This window comes from Typopeltis vanoorti, chromosome 22, assembly GCF_054136105.1.
Source record: "Typopeltis vanoorti isolate ZY-2024b chromosome 22, IOZ_Tvanoo_1.0, whole genome shotgun sequence".
Lineage (NCBI taxonomy): Eukaryota > Metazoa > Arthropoda > Arachnida > Uropygi > Thelyphonidae > Typopeltis > Typopeltis vanoorti.
In genome coordinates, this window is record NC_143570.1 from 80259930 (window position 1) to 80285062 (window position 25133).

The 25133-nt window shown below is 35.0% G+C and overlaps 1 protein-coding gene across 3 annotated transcripts in view; it reads left to right on the forward strand.

Annotated features, from left to right (window-relative positions):
* The window catches only part of Pka-C3 (Protein kinase, cAMP-dependent, catalytic subunit 3), a 167606-nt gene extending 142946 nt beyond the window's left edge, over positions 1 to 24660 (forward strand). For all 3 annotated transcript variants that reach the window (XM_090411889.1, XM_090411888.1, XM_090411887.1), the window contains 6 exons: positions 7 to 270; positions 13001 to 13120; positions 14338 to 14433; positions 19525 to 19582; positions 20892 to 20969; positions 22923 to 24660. In XM_090411889.1, the coding sequence (XP_090268015.1) occupies positions 7 to 270; positions 13001 to 13120; positions 14338 to 14433; positions 19525 to 19582; positions 20892 to 20969; positions 22923 to 23051 (745 nt within the window). In that variant the 3' untranslated portion in view covers positions 23052 to 24660. The remainder of the gene's footprint in view (positions 1 to 6; positions 271 to 13000; positions 13121 to 14337; positions 14434 to 19524; positions 19583 to 20891; positions 20970 to 22922) is intronic.
* The last annotated feature ends 473 nt before the right edge of the window (positions 24661 to 25133 follow it).

The following is a 25133-nucleotide window of genomic DNA, read 5'->3' on the forward strand; positions in this document are numbered from 1 at the left end:
ATGTAGAATGTGGACCAATCATGATGAAACTTACTTGTACATGCTATTCGACTTCGCTTGTGGCGGAGAGCTATTTACCTATCTACGAAATGCAGGGCGGTTCGGGACTACTACGGCGTCGTTCTATAGTGGAGAGATAGTCCTTGCTCTGGAGTATCTCCACAAACAGTCCATCGTTTATCGTGACTTAAAGCCAGAGAACCTACTACTGGACAGGGATGGTCATCTCAAAATTACAGACTTCGGGTTTTCCAAAAGGCTCCTGGATAGGTGAGTTGTGTTCAGCACCCGGCGATTTTTTTTTAAATAATCGTTCATTAGAGGAACAAAAAATGCAGTATGTTTTTTTTTTTCATATGAAAAGCTATCTGTATTGAGTAAACAACAACAAAAGACTACTACCTGCTGAATATAGAAAAAAAAAATGCTATTTTTTTTTCCTGATACAAATGTGGATAAATAGAAATCAGATATTCACAATGATATCTAATTCTGTCTGATTTGTGTTGTTTTACCTTATTTTATCAAATTTCTTTCATGTTCAGAAATGGTTTTATGTAGCACCTTGAAGAATGCAAAAATAGATATTTCAGTTCATATTGTCAGAATTGCATAAGAAAGCAACAAATAGTATGTGCGTTCAGGAACATACGTATGTGAATTTAAATTCGAATTACGAAAGATACTAATTAAAAATATATAATTACGCAAAAATAAACTGTTAGGACAGAGGATGTTCCGAACACTGTATCTGGATACGTCGCACAAATTATCTTTGTGCTAACTTCTAAATAAATAATCCTCTATCTTTTTATTCCCTTTAGGGGATTAAGGGGCATACACCTTTATCTGTTGGTAGCCATTGACGTCTTTGTTGAAAGATCAAGTTGCAATTTCTAGTTTGCATGCATTGAAAATTCACATACTATGAGCACACACACATAGCGCCCTCTCGTATTCTTCGTCCTAACCAGAATTATTGTATAAAGTTGTGTGAACTTTTGGTCGACTTTGCAAAATTGTGAGTTGAGTTAAAGAATCGATATATTTTTACTTAACTTTGTTAAGTAAAGCTGCTTAACTGTGTTATAAGTAGGACTTGTGCATCTTGTACGTTCTCGAAAAAATTCAACTTACGTAGCCATTTGTATGCGTTAGATGATGATGGAGTAACCGGAATTAAACATCGTACCTTTTATTGACAGAAAAACTAGTCGAACGTAATGTTATGAATTACAAATAATTTCCAGGGGAATGCACTTTAGCATTAAGATAATAACTTTACTATCGAGCAAATGACGCTTAAATATTCCACTTCATTATACGTATTAAATTACTATCGGTTTAGAAAGGTCCGTGCGGAAATGGCAGCTAGAACCATTATCGTTATAGAGTTGCTGTTGTGATCTTTTCTGAAAGACTTTTTTTTATTTATTATAGGACAAAAATATTTTTTTTAATAAAAAGTATGTTTGAAAAGAATTTATTTTGGTATTATTATTTATAATGGCGAAAGATGGCGCTTTTGTGTCGCTTCACAAATTTATGTACTGATTTTATTCCGCAGTGCAGTTCGTTAATTTTATTCTCAAGCTTCCCTTAACTACTTAGACTAGCAAGTTCATCAGAGGTTCCAAGAGGATAAAAAATTCCAAGATTTTTGAGGACTTGTCGCAATTATGTGCAACGATACTTTGTCGATTGCCCCCCTCTAGATAATATGAATCAATATTGTATATGCGTATCCTAATATCACTTGCACATGCGCACACAGTAATCTTAATATCCCGTACCTTCCCACATGGATATTGGTTAAAATAAATGGCATCATCTTTGAGGGGGAAGGGAAGAGATATCAGAATAGTTTCGAATCCGAATGATATTCTCTCCTAACTGACCAAAACTTGCTCTGTAATATCCATCATATATGCCAACATGATTATCCGAATGGTTTGGCGTATCCGCTGTCCAACAGACTGCAGGTCTGAATCCCGCACAGACATCGATGTTTGGAATTATCATTAGGTGAGAGATGAATTCCACTGATTTCCCCCCCCCCGCCCTTCTTGTTGGATGCCTGAAATTGCTTGAAGTTCCACGTTTGGTCTTTAGAGCAGGGTTTCCTATAGGTTTACAACCTTTCGCAGGTGGAAGTCACATAAAATATTGTCTGTACGCTTCATACTTGGTTGATACCCTCCTCCTAACAACATACACTGAAAAGCTATTTGCTTCTTCTTCTTTTTTTTTTTAATGATAATCTACAAATTTCTCACACTTAAAGTGCTCTGTGAAATAATAAAAATATCAAGTCCATTTTTCACCACCTAGAAATCTGCCAGTTAGCATTTACTAATAAGAATTCCGCCATTCTGAATACATATCGCATTTCCTTATCTCTGGAGACCTTGACCACGAAAAGATACGAAGAAACTAGTGTGGCTGATTTTATGGATGATTTTTTTTCTGGCTTCATTGACCTATCTCAGAATTCTGTTCCTTCACCTACTTCTCTCATTAATGAATTTCCGTCTCGTTAACCTCATCCCATCCATAGTTTTGCTCATGATAGTACCTCATTCTACCTCCTTATAGATTTTGCCTAAATGGACAAAATTCATGCACGCTCAAATAATTCAAGTTTCTAGATCTCCTTGGTCAACCAGACAAATTCATTGTTATTAAAAACACTGGCCTCAATCTCCATCTCAACCACACGCGCAAAATACTTTGACACGAATATTGCGCAGTCTTCCAAAAACCTTAGCTTCATTTACTCCAAGAACTTTAGTTCTTGGAGTAAATTACTTCTCACTAACTTTATATGCAAATAAGTCCAATATTAAAATATAGTTCTTACCTTAGTGGCAATGTGCCATCCTAAAACAGCATCTGTCATTTGATACTGGTTAGTTCGACAAACTCTTTATCCTTCTCCTAAAACTGAATCTATCGTATCGCAGTTTCATAGGCCTGTGAAATGAAAGTTTTTATGCCTAAAAACTTTCATGTAAAGGAAACGTGATATTTCCTTTGGGGGAATTTCGGGTCTCGAAGCCGACCTACAACTCAGGGAACCTTCGTAATGATTTTCAGGTGAAGATGAGTTAACCTCTTTCTTGTATTCTTTTACTACGGCATCTGCTAGCAAATAAGTCAGCATAAGAAAAGAATACACAGAAAACTGTAAGCGAGCTAAGCTATGTGTAAAAGTAGCTAAACAAAAGTCATGGGAAGACTTTGGTAAGAGTAGGGAAACTAAATATCAGGAAGGTGGTAAAATATTCTGGAGGCTATGGAAGAAAGAGTACTAAAAGGATTCTAAGATGACAATGGTGACATGAACACTGAAGATAAGGATATCCTAGATGTCTGGAGTAATTACTTGGAAAGGCTGCTAAACGAACCAAGCAGTGACAGAACCATACTAGAAAATTTTCAAGAGGAATGTAAAGAGGAGTACACATAAATAATTGAGTTAGAAAAGTTGTCAAAAACTTGAAATGTGTAAAGGCAGCTGGAGTAGATGATATTCGACCAGAAATGCTGAAGTACGGAGGTATGAAAGTTTTGCAGTGGCTACACTGCATAACTCAGAGGGCTGGTCAGAAGGTCGAATTCCCGATGATTGGAGTAGAGCTCTCATAGTACAAATCTATGAGAAAAAAAAAAGGGGGGGGGAGGAACCTGAATACAAGAATTAATTCCATAAGGTAATAATTTTTGTCTCCTCGATGTCCTCTTTTTCTCGAAAAGAGGACATCGTACTACTCGGCAGATCATACAGTCCTTCAACTCAACTTTTGTCTTCCTTAAGATGGAACCATTGACCATAAGCAAAAAGCTCACTTATATTCTCCATAAAATTGGTTACTTTTTAAATTTTTGCATTTTTTAATTGAAAATCTAATCCTCGTAAGTTAACAAACCTGGTGCACATTTAGTAACGTTGGAGAGTTATAGATAATCCTGTTGTTCTGCTATTGAGATCAAACATTATTCAATCCGTTCTATGGTTTCATAAAACAGGCAGTGATCACACAATCCGACGAAAATCTGTCGTCGAAATACTTGGTGGAAGTTTCTATCCACGGGATTCGAACCCCTACAGTCTGTTACCTTGAGACCAGATATACGCCATCCACTGTATCAACCAGTCACTCTGATAGCGTGTTGAATTTGCTCTTAACAAGCAGTTATAAGATGTAGATTTGGCTCAATGTGGGCAAGGATATTAGAATGAAAATGAGTCATATGTGATAAGATTAAAGCTACGGGACAAGATGAAATTGGAATTTACATGGTCAGAGGAAATAAGTTAATGAGTAGAGCTCGATAACTTATGCAAAGCCATACTCACCACGCAAAAAAATATACCCGCTTAAGAATCTAACCCCACTCATTTTTCAATGATATGTTCCAACAAGTCGATAAGCATTCCATAAGGTGTTTATATAAATGAAAAAGGTATAAATCTAAAAATTACGAAATATTTAAAAATAACAGGTATAATTAATTCTATATTTAAATCTAACCTAGTTCAAAAATAAACCAGACTAAAAGTATACAATACATTAGCCCTACCAGTCTTATTGTATGGGAGTGAAATCTGGACAATAAAACAAAAAGGCAAACAAAGATTAATAACAGCTGAAATGAAGTTTATGAGAAAAACTGCAAAGTATAACCCTATTTGATCACAAAAGAAACGAAGAAATTATGAAAGAATTAAACCAGTAATCGGTAACAGAAAAATTAAAAAAATATAAACATAAATGGATGGTACACGTTCAAAGAATGAAAACAGAAAGATTACCAAAACAAGACTTAAAGTACAAGCTATTAGGAAAAAGAAAACTAGAACGTCCTCTTAAAAGATTCAACGAAGACTTCTAAGGCCACGTAGAAGTCTTCCATTCAGACCACTCGAGGGCCTAAATCCTTGACAAGCATGATGATGATGATTAGGGATGTTGCAATGTGGTTGAGCAAGTTAGAATTTTATTTAATAATAAAAAATATTATCCAGTCTGCAGCTACTCGCCAACTAGCGAAATCCACTCTCTACGGGTGAGTGGGCGAGAGTATTTGTTGAGGTCTAAAAGCCCAGTCATCATTTCATTCTGAGAAAGGAAAAGAATAAGGTCTTAATGTCGAATTCTCTTATTTACCTTCTTGGAAAGTACTAAAAGAGAAATGCATTGAGAATATTTGATTAGTTCTTATGGCTAAAGCTGAACAATAACACTTGCTATTTACGTATCATACAATTCGCGTTTAGCGAATGATTTAGTATACTTCAGTGGCATGGCCTATTAAGCCATCCGACTGCCCATTATATTTGCTCTTTGGGTTTTTCCATTTACTTTTTTCTAATGATTTGATGGAGTGGCATCGTAGTTTTGTGTTCTTCAGCCCCGAATCAAATGACCGAATCATCACAAGTGATCCCAAGTTACATCCCCCCCCCCCACCAAAAAAAAAAAAACCTAAAGAGAACCTTTCTTAGAATTCACTGGATGCACTTCAATTTCAGTGAAGAATGTTTTGTTTATATGTATAGGCATCACCATAAAGTCGTGAGAAAGGAAACGGGGTGATGTAGTGAATAACTAACAGAAACGTTAGTTAAATTTAAAATTCGTGAGCCTTTTGTACAGAATTTAACTCAAGGCGAAATACTAGTGGGGAGGTCTGGAAAGTTCTGTGTTCTAGAACTAGAACAAAAAACTACTAGATCTAGAACAAAAATGATATTAAAGCAACTGATATAACCACAAGAGCATACGAGGATAGGAGAATATAAGAACATAAGTTATCATAATAACTGCTAGTAGTATGTTGTTTCTTGTAGTTATATCATTTGCTTTAATATCATTTTTGTTCTAGATGTTTACCCCCGCCCTCGTATGCTTTTACATTTAATAAAATCTGAATTTTAAATGTTTAGTAACATATGATTGTAATTTTGATTTCCTGACATTTTATTTTCTTTCAAAAGTAATACGAACACTCTGTAACCACATAAACAATGCTTCCATTTATTCGAAAATCGATGCTAAAACATTAAATATCAGAACACTGTAAAAGTACAATTTAGAAATTTATAAACATATCAGCAGCACCGTTGGATCAATTGAAGATTACGATAGTGTTTTCTGCCCATTTAACATACAAAAAAACGTAAGATGGCATCCTGTAATGAATCCTTGGACCCCATGGAGGTGTCATGTGATAATAATGCTGCGCAAATGATTTGTATTATACCATTTTTATCATAATTGGAACAGATCATCATTAATAAACATAAATTAACACCTTAATTCTGAGTTAATTTTCACATCTTTCATCAGCAGATAATTCGCGATAGATGAATATGATTATCTTTCAAAAAGCGGATCTACAGGTGAATCTGGAAATAGCCAATGAAGTTGATTCGTGACCCATATGACCTTCCATAATAGACAGTTCCTAGGACTCGTCGAAGAAATGCTGCACGATTGTAAAAGGCTGAAATCTCGGTTAACATTGATTTTTTCCACTTCTTACTGATCTAGAGTCAGCGCTTTCTATTTGTTTGTCAGTGGTACAAATCTTCATATTTGCCTTCAGGTTATCCTGGATGCACTTCTTTTGCCCTCTTCTTATTCGTTTGTCCTTCACTTCCAAGATGATCAGCAGAAATAAAGATGCAGTGGTTTTCTCTATGAAGTCCTGACTAAACAGCACCAGGATTACTCTACACAGATCTAGTCGTCTGGGATTTGATGGGGATGAGGATACTTTGGAGTATAGCAGCTGATAACAAAAGAGGTATCGGGATTGTGGAATGTCGGATGATAGAGTAAATCTTGAGTATATCATGTGAAGAGTTTGGTGGTAGAAAGCGAATGAGAGTTGTCATGGAACATGCAAATTGCTGAGCGTGTTTGCCAGGTAAATGTTAGAGGGAGTTTCGAAAGAGCAGAACAAAGGAAAAGAACCATCTTTTCCTTTGTTCTTTGTTTTGAACCATTGGAAGTTTGTGGAAGTGAATTCAAGGCTTTTTGCATGTAGAGCAAAAAATGTCGGATGCGACATTTTTTTGTTGGTTACTGTGAACTAATGGATGGGGAAACATGTCGAAATATTATTTTAAATTCTAAATAAATCCGAGATTATGCTACATTGTTGATTTATATAACATAAAGGGTTTGCAAAAATAAATAAATAAACTTGAAATATCGTTAAAATAGCAAACATTATTACTAAATTGGACGCCGGAAGTTATTTTCTTGTTTCAATGATGACATTTAAGCATATCATCGTCTTCATTTAATGTTTTTTTAATTGTACATTGACTAATTCCGGAAAAAAATAAACAGTAAATCCAACGACATATCTAACATACTGTTCCTTAACTCGCTTCAATTGTGAAACCACCCTCTACTCATCAGTCTTCATAAAAACAACGTAACTTATTCAATGGTTGCACGTTTGTAGAATTTTCAGGGATTATTCTTATCCCCTTTCTTCTTCACTCCTTCGAAATATTCATTGCATATCTTAGCTCTCGTTCTGCTTATTACTTATAACGTTTGTTCCCTTTATGTATCTTAATAGCTGTGGCATTCACAGCCCAATGTTACCTGCTGTGCTTACTTAGAATCTTTTCAAAAGCTTTCTGGAGCTCAAAACTTCATCCCTGGTCTGTACTTGTGAATACTTTACTTAATAATGCGACATTCTTTGTGCTGTTTTAGCCATGCTTGCGATATATGAACTTCAGCATCCCTTCTTATCACTAGTCTGAATTTTCTTGATTCTTCCGCCGTAAGCCCCGCCGATGAAGTACTGTTTTACATTCTGAGACCACAGTGTAAATTTTATGTTGAACAAGTAGTTCTGCTCATATTAAGATTCGTATCATCTTGTATTGTCATCTGTAAACATTTAGAATCTCTAAAAATCGTGTGCGATATTATTAACAAACAATTGCAGTCCAAGGAGAAGACTATGTGAATCTCTTACGCTGGCATCTTCCCTATCTCTGAGACAGCTTCTCCATTTACAACCCTTTAATATCTGTTAGTCTGCTAAGTCACATACTGACTATCCAAGCCAATTTGTTTCAACTTATAAACTAATATTATATGTCAATCTAAAATACTCATGAAAGATATGGAAATGAAATGTGTATGAATATCCTTTACGTGCTACGGCAGTCACTTATTACAAATGTGACTAATTAAGAAATCACAGCTATATCGGCTTCTACATGGAAACCTTATCGAACAAATTCTGTACTCTACACTCGTATTAACTAAATTCGCCAAAATCGTAAATCATCACTCTAGAAAAGCAAATAGGCCTGTAATTCGATGCTTCTGCTTTGTATCAAGTTTTACGTAATGACTATCTTCCTTTCCCCCTCTTCCCCCTAACTTTTGGAATCCTTCCAGAGTCTACTCTCGATAAATAATTAGGTTAAGGACAACGGGTACTGTTCCATAAGCTTGACACCCTAAATGTGGATAAGGCAACTGGCAGTTGCCTTATTCACATGTAGAGTGCTTAATATCCCCAACACATCCATCTCATTCTTCCCCAACCACTGAACTTTTAGGATGAAATATTTGATAAGCAAATCATTAAATAATTCATCATTTGTTTTGTCTTCCCTTGTTTCTTAGTGTTATTAGGATAGAATACTGCCAATGTTACTGCTATGTGACTCCTACCAACCGTAGGTTATAAACCTGTACTCTATTAGTACCATGGATGTGCCAAGATTTATTTATTTTAATTATTTTTATTTTATTTTTACATAATAATGAAGAATAGACCAAACATGAAATTTTTTTTTCATCTCCTACCTGAAGACAAACATTTAATGGCTACGCTGGATCGAATCCGATATTGTTTGGTCCAAGTGATCCAAGCTTGTAATTTTTGACTTGTAACACCAACTGAAATGTTTTTTTAAAGTGTACTCAACTTCTTTTATTTAGTGAAGATTACTTTTTTCATTCTTCGCCATCCGTTGCAGTTTCCTTTCTGCTACAATTTTTCTTATATCTCTTAAGTTCATCAGTTTTAAACTTCTTCTGTATTCTCCGATTCAGCTTTACTCTTATTTTTGACAGGTTGCTGGCCTTCCCATACGTGGTATATATTTCTCTAAATTTAAATTCTTTGGTCAAGTCTGTCTGCTTTGGAAAAGAGGGGAAAAAAATCTCTGACTGTTTCAGTCTAAGACCGGATACATAGCCCTACTTAGAAAAAGCCTACGAAATTCTTCCAATTATAGATGGGAAATGAAGTGAGGCATGGCCAATCACTCTTCGACTGTAACATCAAATGTCTTCAACACAATAGATAATAGTGCTTGCTCTAGGTCAGTTGTAGTTAATGGTATATTGCAAAACCAAAACGAAAACGTTTTCTTAGCTCAAAGAAGATCACGTGTACTTAAAAAAAATAAATAGAACCATGTTACTACGTTAACAACTGTTGTGATGTTCTAGCAGGTTTTGTCACTGTTGACAAAGAGAATAAATTTAGAGAATTTATTCTCTAAATTCGAGACAACGAGAATAAACCACATATTTCAGTTACTGTCACGATGCGTTTTTCATCATTTGTGCTTCTCTTCCCACTAAAGCACGTGAACATTCACATTGCTGAGTTGCGTGATGTTAAGATATGCCACTAAACTCGTTTTTAATGTAAATAATGCAAAACCGCCTACAAGTAAAGTAAATTTACGACTGATTAATAAAATATTAATCAAATTATACCAATTAATATTTTTAACGGTCACTTAAATCCGTCAAAAACGTATTAAATCTCAACCTATTTTGCACAGGGTATTAGAGAAAGTTAAATATGATAGATTCGGAAAAGAGGTAATTTTATGATTAAACTTCATGTGGCGCGACTTCTTTCACTTTTTGATTGTGCCCATGAATCAGAATATGACTTTCATCGCTGCTGGAAGCAGCTCACAAAAAGTAACAATTTGAAGTATAAGGATTTTCTGAAACTAGATTTCATGGTTCTTCTGTTTTCAAAACACACACAAAAGCAAAACTTATTACGTAAAATAAAATTATTAATTTATATTAAAGGAATAATCAAAAAGACATTTGGTCCCTCAATCTCTGGTGATAAGAACCAATGAGAATGCTATAAACACAATACATCCAATCTGATGTTTTAATTACTCTTAATATAAACTGAATTTTTATTTTAGTCATTTAACTTAGCCTTTGGTTGGAGAAACTGGATAATTTCATTATCTAATAATCTTTGCTATTCTTTTGTTATACTTTGGAGTGTATTTGACAGAACAAAAGACCTTCCGAATGCAACTTTAGTGGTTCAAGTTCTGAGGAACATTTGTAGCTCTTTTCAACTTAAGCTAAATTATGGGATCCTGGACATGAGAAAATGATTTTCGTTCCCAAAAATCCAGTGGGCATTCTTTTAAAACCCTCAGTTCATAGTCTTAACCTTCACTTTTTACCATGTATGTATTCGGAACCGGAATAGATTGGTTATTCCTTATTCCTGGAGGTATCCTATGACTGTAGCCTGTGTGTTCACGGGGCCGGTTTGCAGGATGAAAACCCCCCAGATAAACTGGGGGGAAAACCCTGCTGTCTACGCCCAAGACCGGTAACTTGGCTATGGCTGAGGAAGATCCTTGAGCTCCTCACGTCGTCGACGGGAATCGAACCTAGGACACTCCTTCCCCACGTATGGTTGCGAAGCGCATAGCCACTAGGCTAACCGCGCGGACCCTCGTATGATACATATGAATTAAGTTCAATTAGAATGTTAAGTGAGAAATAACCCAATTAGGATAGCATACTGCTATTGTTTTTATGCGACTCTTTTCCCATTTGAGATTATCGTGGTCACAATTCTTCAACTGGTCACCAGACATCCTAGCATAGTATTGAGGCTTCTGAATCAGCTGACTTCCAGGTTAAATCTCACTGGGCCATGAATGTTTGCGAAAGTATTTTCATCAACGCTGTAGACGATTGCCATCCTCTTGGCATGAGTCCACCTCTTTATTTATTGGAGAGCTTGGTTCCTAAACCTTTCGATTAATGATGTTAAAATGTACTTTCCAAATCTTTCATGGGTGGAATTCACCTGAAAAGATAGATGAAAAGTATGCTCTTAAGAGTGGTCTATCAATTTTTAGGATTTTTTTTTCCATAGGGGAAGAGTTAAACCATTTCTTTTCCATTCCCCCCCCCAGAAATATTGAAGGTTAGATGAACATCGTGATCACGTGCGAATTAATCTTGCAGTAGCATGAAACATTTTTGAATTAGATCATTTTCATTGTGATAGTACTACCTTACTCATTGGCGACATGTCATGATATAAAAATAATGCGTCGTTTTCGTTTCTAGAACAGGATTTTCGATCACCCTATTCCTCGATCCCTTTATCAAGGATATCTTTATCTTTACACTAGCAAAGGTGCTGTTTTTCATGGCTAAACCTGCAATAAAATATATATTTCCAAATGTTCAAATAAAATACATCAGTACATTAGACCTAAATGCCAACCTTAATAGATCTTAGTACTGAAAACCGTTACTCTCAATCCTCACATTTTTTTTTTTTCCTGATTGAAATCGAAATGTCAGCTTCTCTCTTATATTCAACACACCTTTCGTACCTAACCTTAAAGATTGACAGAGAAAATATTTAGGGGAAATTCCTAACATTGATCACATTTAATCGTGACACAAACTTTTATCCCATTTTATCAATTTCATTTGCTTTCTCTGGCTTTCAACAACTTGAATCCACATTTTTTTTTCACGTCTTCCAACACTATAATTTTTCAATCATAAAATATTTTGTTGTGACTTCAATATACAGTTGTAAGTTTCCTCTTGATCAGCTTCACAGATCCAGTTGGAGAAACATCAGAATGAAAGAATCCATTAGCAACGATCATGCCGGGTTAATGGATGCACTCAACGAAATTCACGCATCCGATTCTCAGAATGATTTTAAACTATAATGAATTGACTTGTAAATAATTAATCTTATTTGTAACGGTCCGGGCGGTTAGCCTAGTGGCTTTGCGCTTCGCAACCATATGCCTGGGGAAGGAGTGTTCTAAGTTCGATTCCCGTCGAGGCGCTTAAGTATCTTCCTCAGCCATAACCAAGTTAACCGGTATTGGGGGTAGATAGCAGGGTTTTTTCACCCGTTTATCTGGGGTTTTTCATCCCGCAAGCAGGCAAACCGGCCCCATGAACACAGGCTACAGTCATGGGATATAGTACGGTAAGAAAGGCAACGGGAAACCACCTTGCTCGTATCATTTCCTTAGTATGGTAGCATATAGCTACCCCCACCAGCCGTATGACTGAGGGAATAGAATAGATTTGTAAGGATTTAGGGAAAGTTTATTAATGGGTTTCTTGAACGATATATGGTTATCATTCGTTTGTAACTGATGTATCATCATGTAACAATTTCTTTGCTTAATTTTCTGTACAAGTATCATAAAACTTCAGTTCTGATATAAGATGTTTAGATTTGAACTACTAAATGGCTTAGAACTGTCTAGATGGAAGCACCTTAGTTAAATCTATTATGGCAGTCGTGTACTACGCATCGCATCCAAAGTTTATATCTACTGTGTAAGAGAACTCAATTATAATTCTTCGAAATGAAAAGCCGAATGCTTTATTTTAACGGAACTGTCAATACAGGCACACTAAAAAAAAAAAAAAAGTGTGGTTATCATATCACCTTAGGTGTGTCATGTTTATAATTAATTTTCTGAGAATCATGCCAACATTTTGAATGATAGATATCTGTAGACTTCTTTGTTCTGTAGCGAAATTTCTTCGTAGAGCTTTAAATATCTCTTCGTTTAATGTAATAAGGATGTCTTTGTGCACAAAAATGTTGAATTTATCAAAAATAGCCTGCTTATTTTGTATCTTAAGATAGTGGCCTTATTTTTATCATATAGGACGTGGACTTTGTGCGGAACGCCAGAATACTTGGCGCCGGAGATTATTCAGAGTAAAGGTCATAACAGAGCAGTGGATTGGTGGGCCTTAGGAATTCTGATTTACGAGATGCTGTCAGGGTGAGTACTTTCCCCACTTTCTATTTCATTTTTCTTCTTTTTTTGGCTATCTTAACAAGCACGAGGTGAAACCACGTGCACAAAGAAGGCGTCTTCCTTCTTAAGTCTAAATACAGCGACTTGAGAGAAATAGATAACACGTGTGTACATTATTGAGACTTTATCCCTCGGATTTGTACAAAGCACCGTTACCAAAGTTCACCACAGCAACTGTGTTCCGACGATCGCGAAGCATATAATTTAAATTACTATTTGGAAAAGCACATTGATTATAAAATTACTAACATCCGTTGAATAATTAGTATCTTAAAAGTTGGGTATTCATCTATACAATAAGCATGGTAGTTTCAAATATGTAAATATTATATCGACATCAAAGTACTTCAGATATTTGCTAGTTTTGATGTCAATTGTTGTGACTTATCTGACACAAGCAATTATTTTCTAGTCTTAAGAAGAAAATTGATTCTTCTGCGAAATAAAGCGCACAGCTACTGTAGCCATCTCCCACTTCATGCACACACATACAGTACGTACATCAATGTTCAAATCATTGACAGTTCCAGGTAGAATTCCACTTTGCAAATCATATAGAACTTGGTTCCAATAAAAAAGATCTGTGTTATACCCACCCACCCACCCACTCACACATACTTCTGTAGCAGAAGAGAAGGACAAAAATATTCTATTAATAAGTTACAAAGCAGCATTTTAGAAAAATCAGCTTTAATAGGTAAATAATAGATTCGTATTCACACGGTCTTTATATTCTCAAGAACCGGTCTTTGCAAATCGTGTGGTCTGTACAAATCTCATTTATCGTCATGTTATACTTGCTGCATCTCATCAACAATGATAGTTAATGAAGTAACTTAATTTTTGGGAAGGTAAAAATATTAACCAACACAAACCAAACGAGAGGAATTGCGAGTGTCTCCTGAAAATACCATATATTTTATTGCGTTCTTCTTGATATTTCTTAGTGTAGTTAGTTCTTACCGGATATTTATTTTACATTATAAACTTCGATTTGACTTTTCTTGCTTTGAAAATATCGGTTTTTACTAAAATGCTATGAGAATTTGCGCAAATTTTGAAGAAAATTCTTGTATTTAAATTAAAATTATTTAACATTAATCACAAACATTAGTAATTTTAGGCGTTATTCAAATACGAATAATTACTGATTTTTTTTAAATTATTTTATTTTTTCCCAGCTATCCACCGTTCTTTGATGATAATCCTTTCGCTATTTACGAGAAGATCTTGGCAGGAAAAATAGACTGGCCAAGGCACATAGACCCAGTAGCTAAGTAAGTACCGATAGGAATTTTAGCGTAAAAAATGAAGATTTAAAAGATGGTTATGGCAACAATTCACACAAACGAGGTTATAAATTACATCATGCACAAGCACTGAAAGCTGGGTAGGGAGAAATTTTCAGTTGAATTTAAACAATTTACCACTTTTTGAAAGTAGCAATGAAAAAAACAAGTTACAGGTTTTGAAATATTTAAAAATTCAGGGGTTATGCAAGGCGAAGAGAATAAATTCTGCGCGGAATAATAACATGGACATAAATACTGTCCAGACACAAATCTGGACATTCTCTTCCATACTAAGACGGTTTTCTTTTAAGCCGACAGATGACGCTACTGGTAACGAATTCTTTATTCTGTTTGTATCCAGTTAGGTAACTTTTTCATGAAGAAAAGTTTACTTTTGTAATAAAGATATATGAATTTCTTGGAATTAATACTGTTCTTAGACGATAGAAACTGATGGTGTCGTCAGTTTTGATGGTTTAAAATTTCTAAAACGTATTTCACAACTTTCGAAAACATTCGGTATTAAGGTATGCCATTCGTTGAGTGTTTCACTGGAGTTTTCTGAATGCTTTCCTATTCCTTATCGTACTTCCTCAAGGAAAAGTAATTCTGTGGACCTTGACCTCCCCCCCCACACACTTAGTTCTACTCTTGAGCTGGTGTTTACCCAGATGAATCCAAAGTTCTCGTTCTGTGCGTGTGTGAGAGAGAAAGAGAATGTATGCAGTTAAGATATATCTAAACCGGTAAAATATAACTAGTTGTAAGCTAGGCGATCTCCGTTTTTCTCTACAAAATAAATTGAAAAGAAAAATTACGAAATTCACTAACTCAAAAACGACTATTTAGGCGAATATTCAAAGAAGTATAACTTGCTGATTTCATAGAAAAGGGAATGTAATATCTATCAGCATGTAGTGTCTTAAAATTATCTGCATAATGAATGTGTGTGTGTGTGAGAGACATGACTAAGGAATTATCTTATAAATAGTGAAAATTAATCACGAAATCAGAGAGCATGGAGTGATCTTATCCATGCGAAAGTTGGAATTAGCGTTGACAATACTTATTTCTGGTGTGTGGCAGAAATATCAGCAAGAGATAACGTGGCAGTGATAAGGTGTGCCCCAACATAAGTATAAGGCTGATAAGAACTGATTATAAAAATGGCGATTACTCTGTTGTGGGAAAACAAACAGGTGGGTAATAAAAATCAGAATGATACAGTGATTTAATGTAGCGAGTTCCATATGTGTGATTTGCGTTAAAAGAAACGTTATAGGGAAAAAATCAGTTTAATTATGTGTAATAGTTCTGATTTTTTTTTATTTACAACCTCAAAGACATTCTATTTTACAATTAGAATGTAAGCGTGTCTGTTTAAAATTCATCTCCATTTTTAAAATAAATGCACTGAAAAAAAATCAGTGTACCTCGGCGAAACGGCGAAACTTTATTCGATATGTCTCAAAAATTAACATCCATATTCATTAAAAAAAAAAAAAACACCATTATTCCTTTTCGAGTTATCTGTATAAAAGTTGGACGAAAAATGCAATGCTTAGGAAAATACATGTTTAGGAAATATTGCAAATACATCGATCAGTATGAGGTGGAGTTGGTCGATCTTTGGCATGGGAAGTTTTTTTTTCTTTCCCCGGAAACTTGGGTTTTTAATTTTACAACTCAAGAAAATCGACCATAGAACTTACTGTTTCAGACAATAATATACTATATTAGGGTTGGGGGAACCATGTCGATAGTTGTTTGTCTGCGCACCCTTTTCACCGAATACCATTTAAGATTACATAGTTTGCTCCAAGTATCCCTAACTGGCTGAAAGTTGAGATTAATTTTCCCCTCGGTTTCCGAAAGTTAATTAAAAGTGAATTAAAAGGCATTAGCGGATTTGTTTTATTAGGAGGAAGCAAGGTTAGATACAAGCTTTTCAACATTTGAGGAGATAGCCTCACTTCGGTTTATATATGAAGCATGTATTCTACATTTTGGCCTTTTCACTAGACATTGAATTCTGTAATTATTTTGAACTTCCAGATAAATATTATTGCGTTTCATTAACGTTAGTTGCTGCATTTATAATTAGAATAGTCACTGGAATATTTAGGAAAAACTAAAGTCAAAACCAGCAGTTAAAACTGAATTGCAAAGTAAAAATTGGGCAAGTTCCAATTGGAATGATGAAAGGAGTTCCTACCTGGAGGGAAGGGAAAGTATAAGAACAACAAAATCATACCACTCTGGCCGTTATGTAATGAGACCAGTGTGGGAAGACGTTCCATGGGAAACACATCGGTACCATGTTACTTCGGTTCTCCTGGAGTCAACATACATGGTATATTAATTCGTTATTAGTTTTCTACATTCATTTTTAATTAACGAAGAAATGTGTGGTTTCTTCGCCTGAGAATGATTTACAATAGATAATCTTACAAGCAATCTAACAACATTGCTGAGGAATCATGTTTTAGATTTCATATTAAGATGAAGATAGATTTGTGATGCTTTGAGGATGGGTTCAACTGATCATCTGTATTGCAAATTGGGAATACAATTAGGGATTGTCTGATACTTATGGAATGTGGATAATGGCTATAATAGCCAGGGATTCCAAGGGAAATGTGACTATAGCATGTCAGACATGTTATTAGTGGTTTCAGTGTTACATTGAATGTCTTCGTTTTTGTGCACATTTGAAAAAACTTCTGTATCGCTAAGTACAACAGTATTCCTCTTATTTTCATAAGATACAAATTTATTCCATTTTCAGATCAATAATACACGCGAGAGATTGTATGACTAATAGCATAGTAGTGCCTCGTGGGAGAATGATTAAAAGACAAAGAATATGCTGACATTCATTTTGAATTGTTGGAGGCTGTACATGATCTTTGGGAAAGGAAACGGGTGAGGACGATTTTTTTTTTTTTTTTTTTTTTTTTTTTTTTTTTTTTTTCTTCTCTCTCTTCCAGAGAACATAGGTAGTCATCATGAAAAAAAAAAAGCAGGAGAAAAGGTTTAGTGAGTTTGGAGCTGAAAGGTGAACGAATGTTCAACAGCTGCTGCTTTTATTATTAGAAAGGACTTTCCCTTCACACTTTTAAGAAAATTGCTAAATACTGTGGAAATTTACACGGGCTGCTCGGTCATGAATAAATGAATTGATGTCAAAGGTTATTCACGATGAACGAAAATGTACAGTTCTTGAATATGCACTATCTGATCAAAAGTATCCGGACATCTACTCGATAATCAGACTTTCACATACAGGGTGGGTCCACCCTTTACTTCTATGACAGCTGTAACTCTGCCGGGGAGACTTCTACCAGGTGTCGGAACGTGACTGGAGGAATGGCAGCCCATTCCTCCTGAAAAGCTGTAGCCAGAGCATTTCGTGATGTTGGGTCGTTAGGGTCTGGAGCGAAGTCGGCGATTCATTCCAAAGGTTTTCTATACGATTCAGGTCAGGGCTCTGGTCCGGCCAGTTCATTTCTGTAACGTTCTTGTCCACAAACCATTCCCTCACAGACCTTGCTTTGTGACAAGTAGCATTATCATGCTAATACAGACAATAGTCATCACTGAATTGATCTTCTACCGTAGACAGTACGCAACGGGTCAAAATGTCCGTGTAGCGTTACGAGAGGGTCAAATCCATTCCGTGAAAAACACCCCCACATTGTAACGCCACCTCCTCCAAATTTCGCTTTTGGCACTACACACACTTGCAGGAATCGTTCTCCAGGCATTCGCCACACCAAGACCCTCCGATCGGATTGCTACATGGTAAAGCGTGATTCATCACTCCAAATCACACGTTTCCAGTTGTCCACTGTGCAGTGGCGTTGCTCTTTACACCACTGCAGGCGGCGCTTAGCATTCACGGAGAAATGTTTGGTTTAAGGGCAGCTGTTCGACCATGGAAACCCATTCCTCTTAACTCTCGACGCACAGTCATAGTGCTGGCTGGAAAGTTAGTAGAACTGCGGAACTCCCTGGTGATTGTTTCACTCGATGTCTGGCGATTTCCAAGAAACCACCTTCTTTAAAGGTCGACGGCCCCTGTCTGTCATTAAACGCGGCCTACCCGACCGTGGGTTTGTTGTGGTTGTGCCTTCACGTTTTCACTAAACAATTACTTCACCAACTGTTGACATTGGTGACGTGATTGTGAAACTTGGGCAACTTGAGGAGGGTCGAAATGTCTGACAGATTTCTTCCTGATGTGACAACCAATAACTAGTCCACGTTCAAAGTCACTGAGCTCCCTTGACTTACCCATATGCTCGTACTTCTTATCACTGAACAACACACAGCTCCGTCCCTCCTTTTATACCGGTAACTGAGGTCGTAGTGACCTCAGTTTACGAATTACAGAGGGATGTCCAGATACGTTTGATCAGATAGTGTATGTTCAGAATTCATGTTCATTTACGTCCTTATTAGCCCTGAACTCAAACTTGAAATATGGTATCTTGGAACGGATTCGTAAGTTTGGCCTTTCGTGCAAAAGGCTTAATCACGGAAATGTGCGATCAGAGCACGACTGACCGATTTCCCCAGTTGGTGACGTGATTGTGAAGTGAAAACGTGAAGGCACAACCACAACAAAACCACGGTCAGGTAGGCCGCGTTTAATGACAGACAGGGGTCGCCGACAGATTTCTCCCTTCCTCTTTGGATATGCAAGGTGTGAGATAACATTCTCTTCTCCTCAATTGAAGGAGATGAGTACGAGACGACCACTTCTGTTGTGATGCGTCGGAAACCAGCAGAAGAATATAAGTTGAAATAACAAGCGATCGTGTTTTGATAAATGCAGAAACGAACGTAATTCGAGAAAGCACCAGGTTTTTATTTCAATAAAATATTTGTTTCCATCACCTGAAAGTAAACAAGTAAACGGGGAGCCATTGCTGTTTAGCGTATCCTCACGCTTAAGCAGTACATAAATTTTGGATTATAATTGAATGATGAATGAAAAATTAAAATAGAATGTTAATAATAGAAAAATAAAATAACATCTTTGTCCTGACAGCGGTACCAATTCATTTTCAGAGATCTCATTAAGAAGCTGCTTGTTAACGACAGAACAAAAAGGCTGGGAACCATGAAGGTAAATATCTGTTCTCAGATAATCCATTGTAAATTACAGCGTGTAAAACTCAGAATTTCATTCTTTATACTTTTATATTTTACTTGCTATTGTAGTATATTTTTCTAAGTACTATTTATGTATATGTAGTCACTTATTGCATACACGATCGCAGACGAGAGGAGTGTAATGGAGTGATTACCCGAAGATTATTACAACTATTACAGATCTCGGGAAAAAAAATAAAAAACTTGAATTAACAATGCCTGACATTAAGATCTGCTGACATGTAATATTTATGTTATCAGTGACATAGTAACAATAATATTTAACATAGTTAAATCCATTTTATACAAGTAGATGTTTTAGAAAATCCAGGCTATAAACGATAGCTAAACATTTGGTTTGTTTTTAAACCCAAGTTCCGATATTGCAATAGCTACTGTAATTAAGCCGTCATGTGATATTGATCCTAGAAGTTGCACAAGCCTAGGATAATTTACAGAAATTAATAATTAAAATAAGATTTTTTTAAAAGTTTAAGTATTTAAAGCATAAATTTGCACGGAATTACTTTCTCCCATAAGTTTAAAATTATCCTTGCATCTTAAACAAAACCTCCTTTATTATATTAAAAAAGCGACCTCTCAGAGGGTGCTTACGTGTTAACATTAATTTTAATAGGTTTAATTCTATTAATCTGAACAGCTGTTTCAGGGTTAAGTTTGATTAAATCAAACTGCTGCACTTTTCATATTTATATTGTATTTTCCCTTAGTTTAGCGGACTCGCCGCGTTTATCGTATGAAACTAGAAATATGAAATAAATATTGAAATTTTGACAAATATAAATACCCTCAACTTCTGTTTAATGCATTTTTTACAGGATAACGTTGGAAATAAATTTATTGCTTGGACAACAACTTAGTAAATTTAGATGTAATTAAGTCATCTACACTGAAATCTATACCCAAATTTTAACTACTGTTTAACTGAAAATTGTTCTACTTATACAAAATTAATAATGCATATTAAACTTCAGTGGAGTTAGGAAAACAATTACACAACTCGATGTTTCAAACAAGTAATGTCGACGCATAATATTCGTATACAAGAAGGAAATACCATGCTTAACTGATTCTGAAATTGGATTGGGTCACACTCATTAAAATCCTTAAATTTGTCAGGCCCATATCAGTTTTGTAGAATATTTTGTTTCAGGGACTTTTATGGAATTTCCCCTCAGTAAACTTAAATAATAAAGAAGTTGATTATTCTTTAGTAATAACAAATTGTGGGTTAGGCTATTAATTGAACTTGTTTCTTTCAGAACGGAGCTGACGATGTAAAGCGACACAGGTGGTTTAAAGGCACAAATTGGGAAGATGTCTATTACAAAAGAGTAAAGGTGAGTTCTGATTATACATTCTATTCGGCATATAAATCGATTGCAGCGCGTTTTTAAGATTGCACATGCAACCAAAGCTAATACGAGTTCCAATTGCATTTAAGTTGTTGCTATTTTAATTCCAGTGCTTTTCATTATAGGAACTACTTAATGTGAATATATATTGTATTACAAAGTATAATACAGTTTGTAATACAACAGTTCGAATTTCGTCTCTTACGCGAAGAATTTTTATAAAACTTACAAACGGAAGCTGTTAGCCGGTTTCATACGTTGATGGATGGCTTTTTTCTCCGGAAAATAAGCAAACAGTCGTTCAGATCCTCATATACTTATCAAGCTGTAAGGCGTTTTATTATATTACAATTTTTTTAATCGAAATTAATATATTCCAAAGTACGATATACACTATATATCGGACAAGTGCAGTGATCTGTGCTAAGAATTACTAAGAATTAATAATAATCTGTGTAAAGAATGTAAATTAATGAGTAATTGGATAATGGTATAAAGCCATATAGACTGAGAGCCATCTTTAGGCTTAGTTTTCTACTAAACGAATAAAACTTGCCCTGTTATGGGTTCCTTTTATATTAACTCAATGGCACAATCCCTAGGAAACAGAATCACAAAATTTCATTATGACACAGTCAAGAAAACCTGGTTGCTGTAATAGTCCAATTTCTATTTTGTGTTTCCCAATTCATGTCGACAAACTTAAACATGGATTTTTCTTAAAGGATATGACCACCTTAGCAGAAAAACTAGAAGATTATGAGTAAATTCTCTCAACTGGAGATGAGCTCTCCGGTTCACATTATAGTGCCTAACGATCTATAAAGTGAAAATGGTTTTCTAATAGAAAAAGAAATACTACCAAAACAGTATTTTTTAAACATATCTTACTGTGACGTGTATGTGGTGAATGGCTTTCATTATTAGATTGTCATTTTCCAGTGTAGACCACCATTCTGGTTATGGGAGTGATAATAAACTTCTTCTGCTTTTTCCTTTTTACGTATTAGGCCTAATGGCCTGTTACGGTGCTGTCCTTAACCCTTCCAAACCATACCCCATCCCAAGGTTAGCCTTATGCCTCCCGGTGTGTCCTATGTCTGCAGATGCGTGTGTTCACGGGATAATAAGCTACTTATTCAAACTGTTCGTGGCTTGAAAAGTGTTGTGAATGGAATTCACATAAAATAAATCGTTCATATAGCTCTACTAAGTTGTTACTACGCCTACTGCTTTGTCGGTAATTGACTCCCTTTTTTACATATAAATGTTTTTAATGATATATCACTTTTAGAAGTTATGTAAACAAGTCCATCAGTCTGCAAGGTTCAGATTTTAAGTTGAATAAAACTTACTCATGTCCTATTTTCATTGAATTTTGAACTTCTGATTTTTGTGATACTTTCCCAGTATCACAAAAATGTTAATTTCTGTATTTTGCATGAATCTGCATCAAGGTTTTTTTTTTAATTATGAAGGATGCCGATCTTTAGATGCGATTATCCAAGTCAACAATATAATTAATGATATTAATTATCTATTATATAATTAATAATGTCTACATAATTATAATAATAGAAATTAATAATTTCTGTGGAAAAACCACATAGAAAGAATGAATGAGGACAGATGGCTAAATAATGCATGGAAATATAAACCAAAGGGACACCGATCAAGAGGAAGACCCAGGAGGAGATGGGCAGAAGACTTTTTAAACTCTTCAATAAAGTAAATAAGGGATGAAATTACGTCATCTTACCGTAAATTTATATTTTGAAATCTCTTCTCATTCCCATATTTATTCTTTATTAGAAAAATGGAATATAAACTATTAGCTAATTTTTGCTTTCTGACAAATGTAATTGTTTCTGAGATATATAATTTATATTCGATGACTGCTCATAATGTTTTTTTCCCTTGAATGATCTTTAAATATAGCCCCCTGTAGTGCCAAAGGTCAGCTACGATGGAGATACTCGAAATTTTGAGGAATATCCCGAAAAAGACGTGGATAAGCCTTCACCACCCCCTGCAGATCCAGAATATGAAGTATTCGATGATTTCTAAAAACTTGCCAAACTGTCCCTGAACAGAATAAAATATTGCCTAATAAGATTACCAGAAATGGATATTTTCCTCTAATATTTTAAGAATATATATTACGCCACATAGAAAAAATTTCTATTAAACTTGGAGTATTAGTGACACTGCCACGGAAGAGTGAGGGCCGTTGGATACTTGATTAACCAAGGACATTTCAGAGGACTGTACGATGATACCTTATAGTTTAATACTTCTTTGGTACTAACCTATTTTGGGTTCTCACATATTGTCAACATGGCTTATTCATCGTTGAAATGTCTATTTTTGCAGAGTCTTATTGTGCTTGCTCGGAATTTCTCCTACTGGTCGTGCAAGACAGTTTTCTTTGAGAAGAAACAAAATCGCATCTGTGTTGAAAGTGATAAATCTCTTCATCTCAAAACACAAAAGACTTCATTCTAAATTTAATTATGTTCCTTTTAACTTGTTTTATTTCGTTATATAAATAATTGCAATGATTTTAAAGTTGACATTGGTGTTAATCAGCGGCATACATTCTGGGATCTCAATTTATGAGCACAAGAATTATTTTAATAAGTTATTGTTTATTCTACGTCAGCGGAAATGGCATGTGGTATCTCGAATAGGTGGTAAATTTCTCCTGTTACAGAATAAATGCGAAGCGTAACTGGTAAAGTGTGCATTACTTTTACTTTGATTGCTATTAAATTGTACAAAATGCTTTTAAATGCCGTTATATTATAAATTAATTAATATCTGATAACAGCTTTATATGAGAGACTGAGTTATAGATTTTAAATGTTGACTATTTATAAAGATTGTAAAATGTATGATGATATATCCTTTTATTTATACAATAATCATATAAATATAAGTTTTATTGTTATGGTTTATTGTACATATTATTAAATGGAATCATGGATGAGTTTTAATTACGTTGTTGAAAGAATTAGCTTTTCTACATCTCAGAAGTAAGATATTTCATCAGTAGATAGTTGTCTACTTAAATCTAGCCATTATCTTGATTTTTATTAGAAAATTGAATTTTATTGTGTTTCAAAGTCATCTGTTTCTGTCTTCTTTGTTATGTAACTCGTCAAATATAGCATTAGTTTGTATGTAAATCGGTCACTCCATGATCAGTGAACTTATTAAATCGTGGGAGTTGGAGGAGAAAGTTAAAACCACCTTAGAAGAGAGGATACGTAGTTTCTGTGTTTTTTTTTTTTAATTTGTAATAACTGTTTATAATTTGTTGATAACTACGAATATATTCTATGAGCACCTTTTGTCAGGTTGCTTTACATGACAACAATCACGATTGTCTTCCAGAAATGGTGCTAAGTTTTTACTGTGCTGTGTGACACAACTTTCATGAATAAAAACGTCCATGTAGTAGAATAAAGTTATATGAACTAGATGGGAAAAAAAAAAAAAAAAAAAGACAAGTTGTCTGCGCTACCGTGTACATAGAAAATGTATTTACATGGTTCCTTGTATTTGTACATAATGTAGAATTTGTATAGCGGCAACAAAGATAGTTCATATGCTGTAATCTTTTTAATTTGTTTGCAGTATAATATAATATAAAAATAAAATGATTGTTAATCTATTTGTTTGTGTTTAATTGACAATTATCAAAATTTCTGCTTAAGAACACTGGTTTATTTTTAAGATTTCAGCTAATCCTCAAGTTATGCATGTATTAGAAGCCTACCACGTTTAAAACTGCAACCATCCTATTGCAAAGGAAGAAGTCTCATAAAGCTCCATTACACTAAATTGATGCCCTGATTTGCCTGATCGATAGCCCCTCTGCTATTCAACAAACAGGATGCGTAGGCTCAAATCCCACTGTTGCATGTATGTTTGAGAATGTCTTTAGATGTCATAGATTTTCATCGTCCGGTAAATCTCACCATACTGTGTTTAGTGGAAGCGCAAAATGGTCTTTAAAGCAGGATTTACTGTGACCTGCAGTGCTTATATATCAAAAGGAAACAGCCTTTCGTGGGATTTGAATAAAAATGCACTCTGGAAATAGAAGAAAAAAATCAGCAAGAGAAAACGTTTATATACTATTTT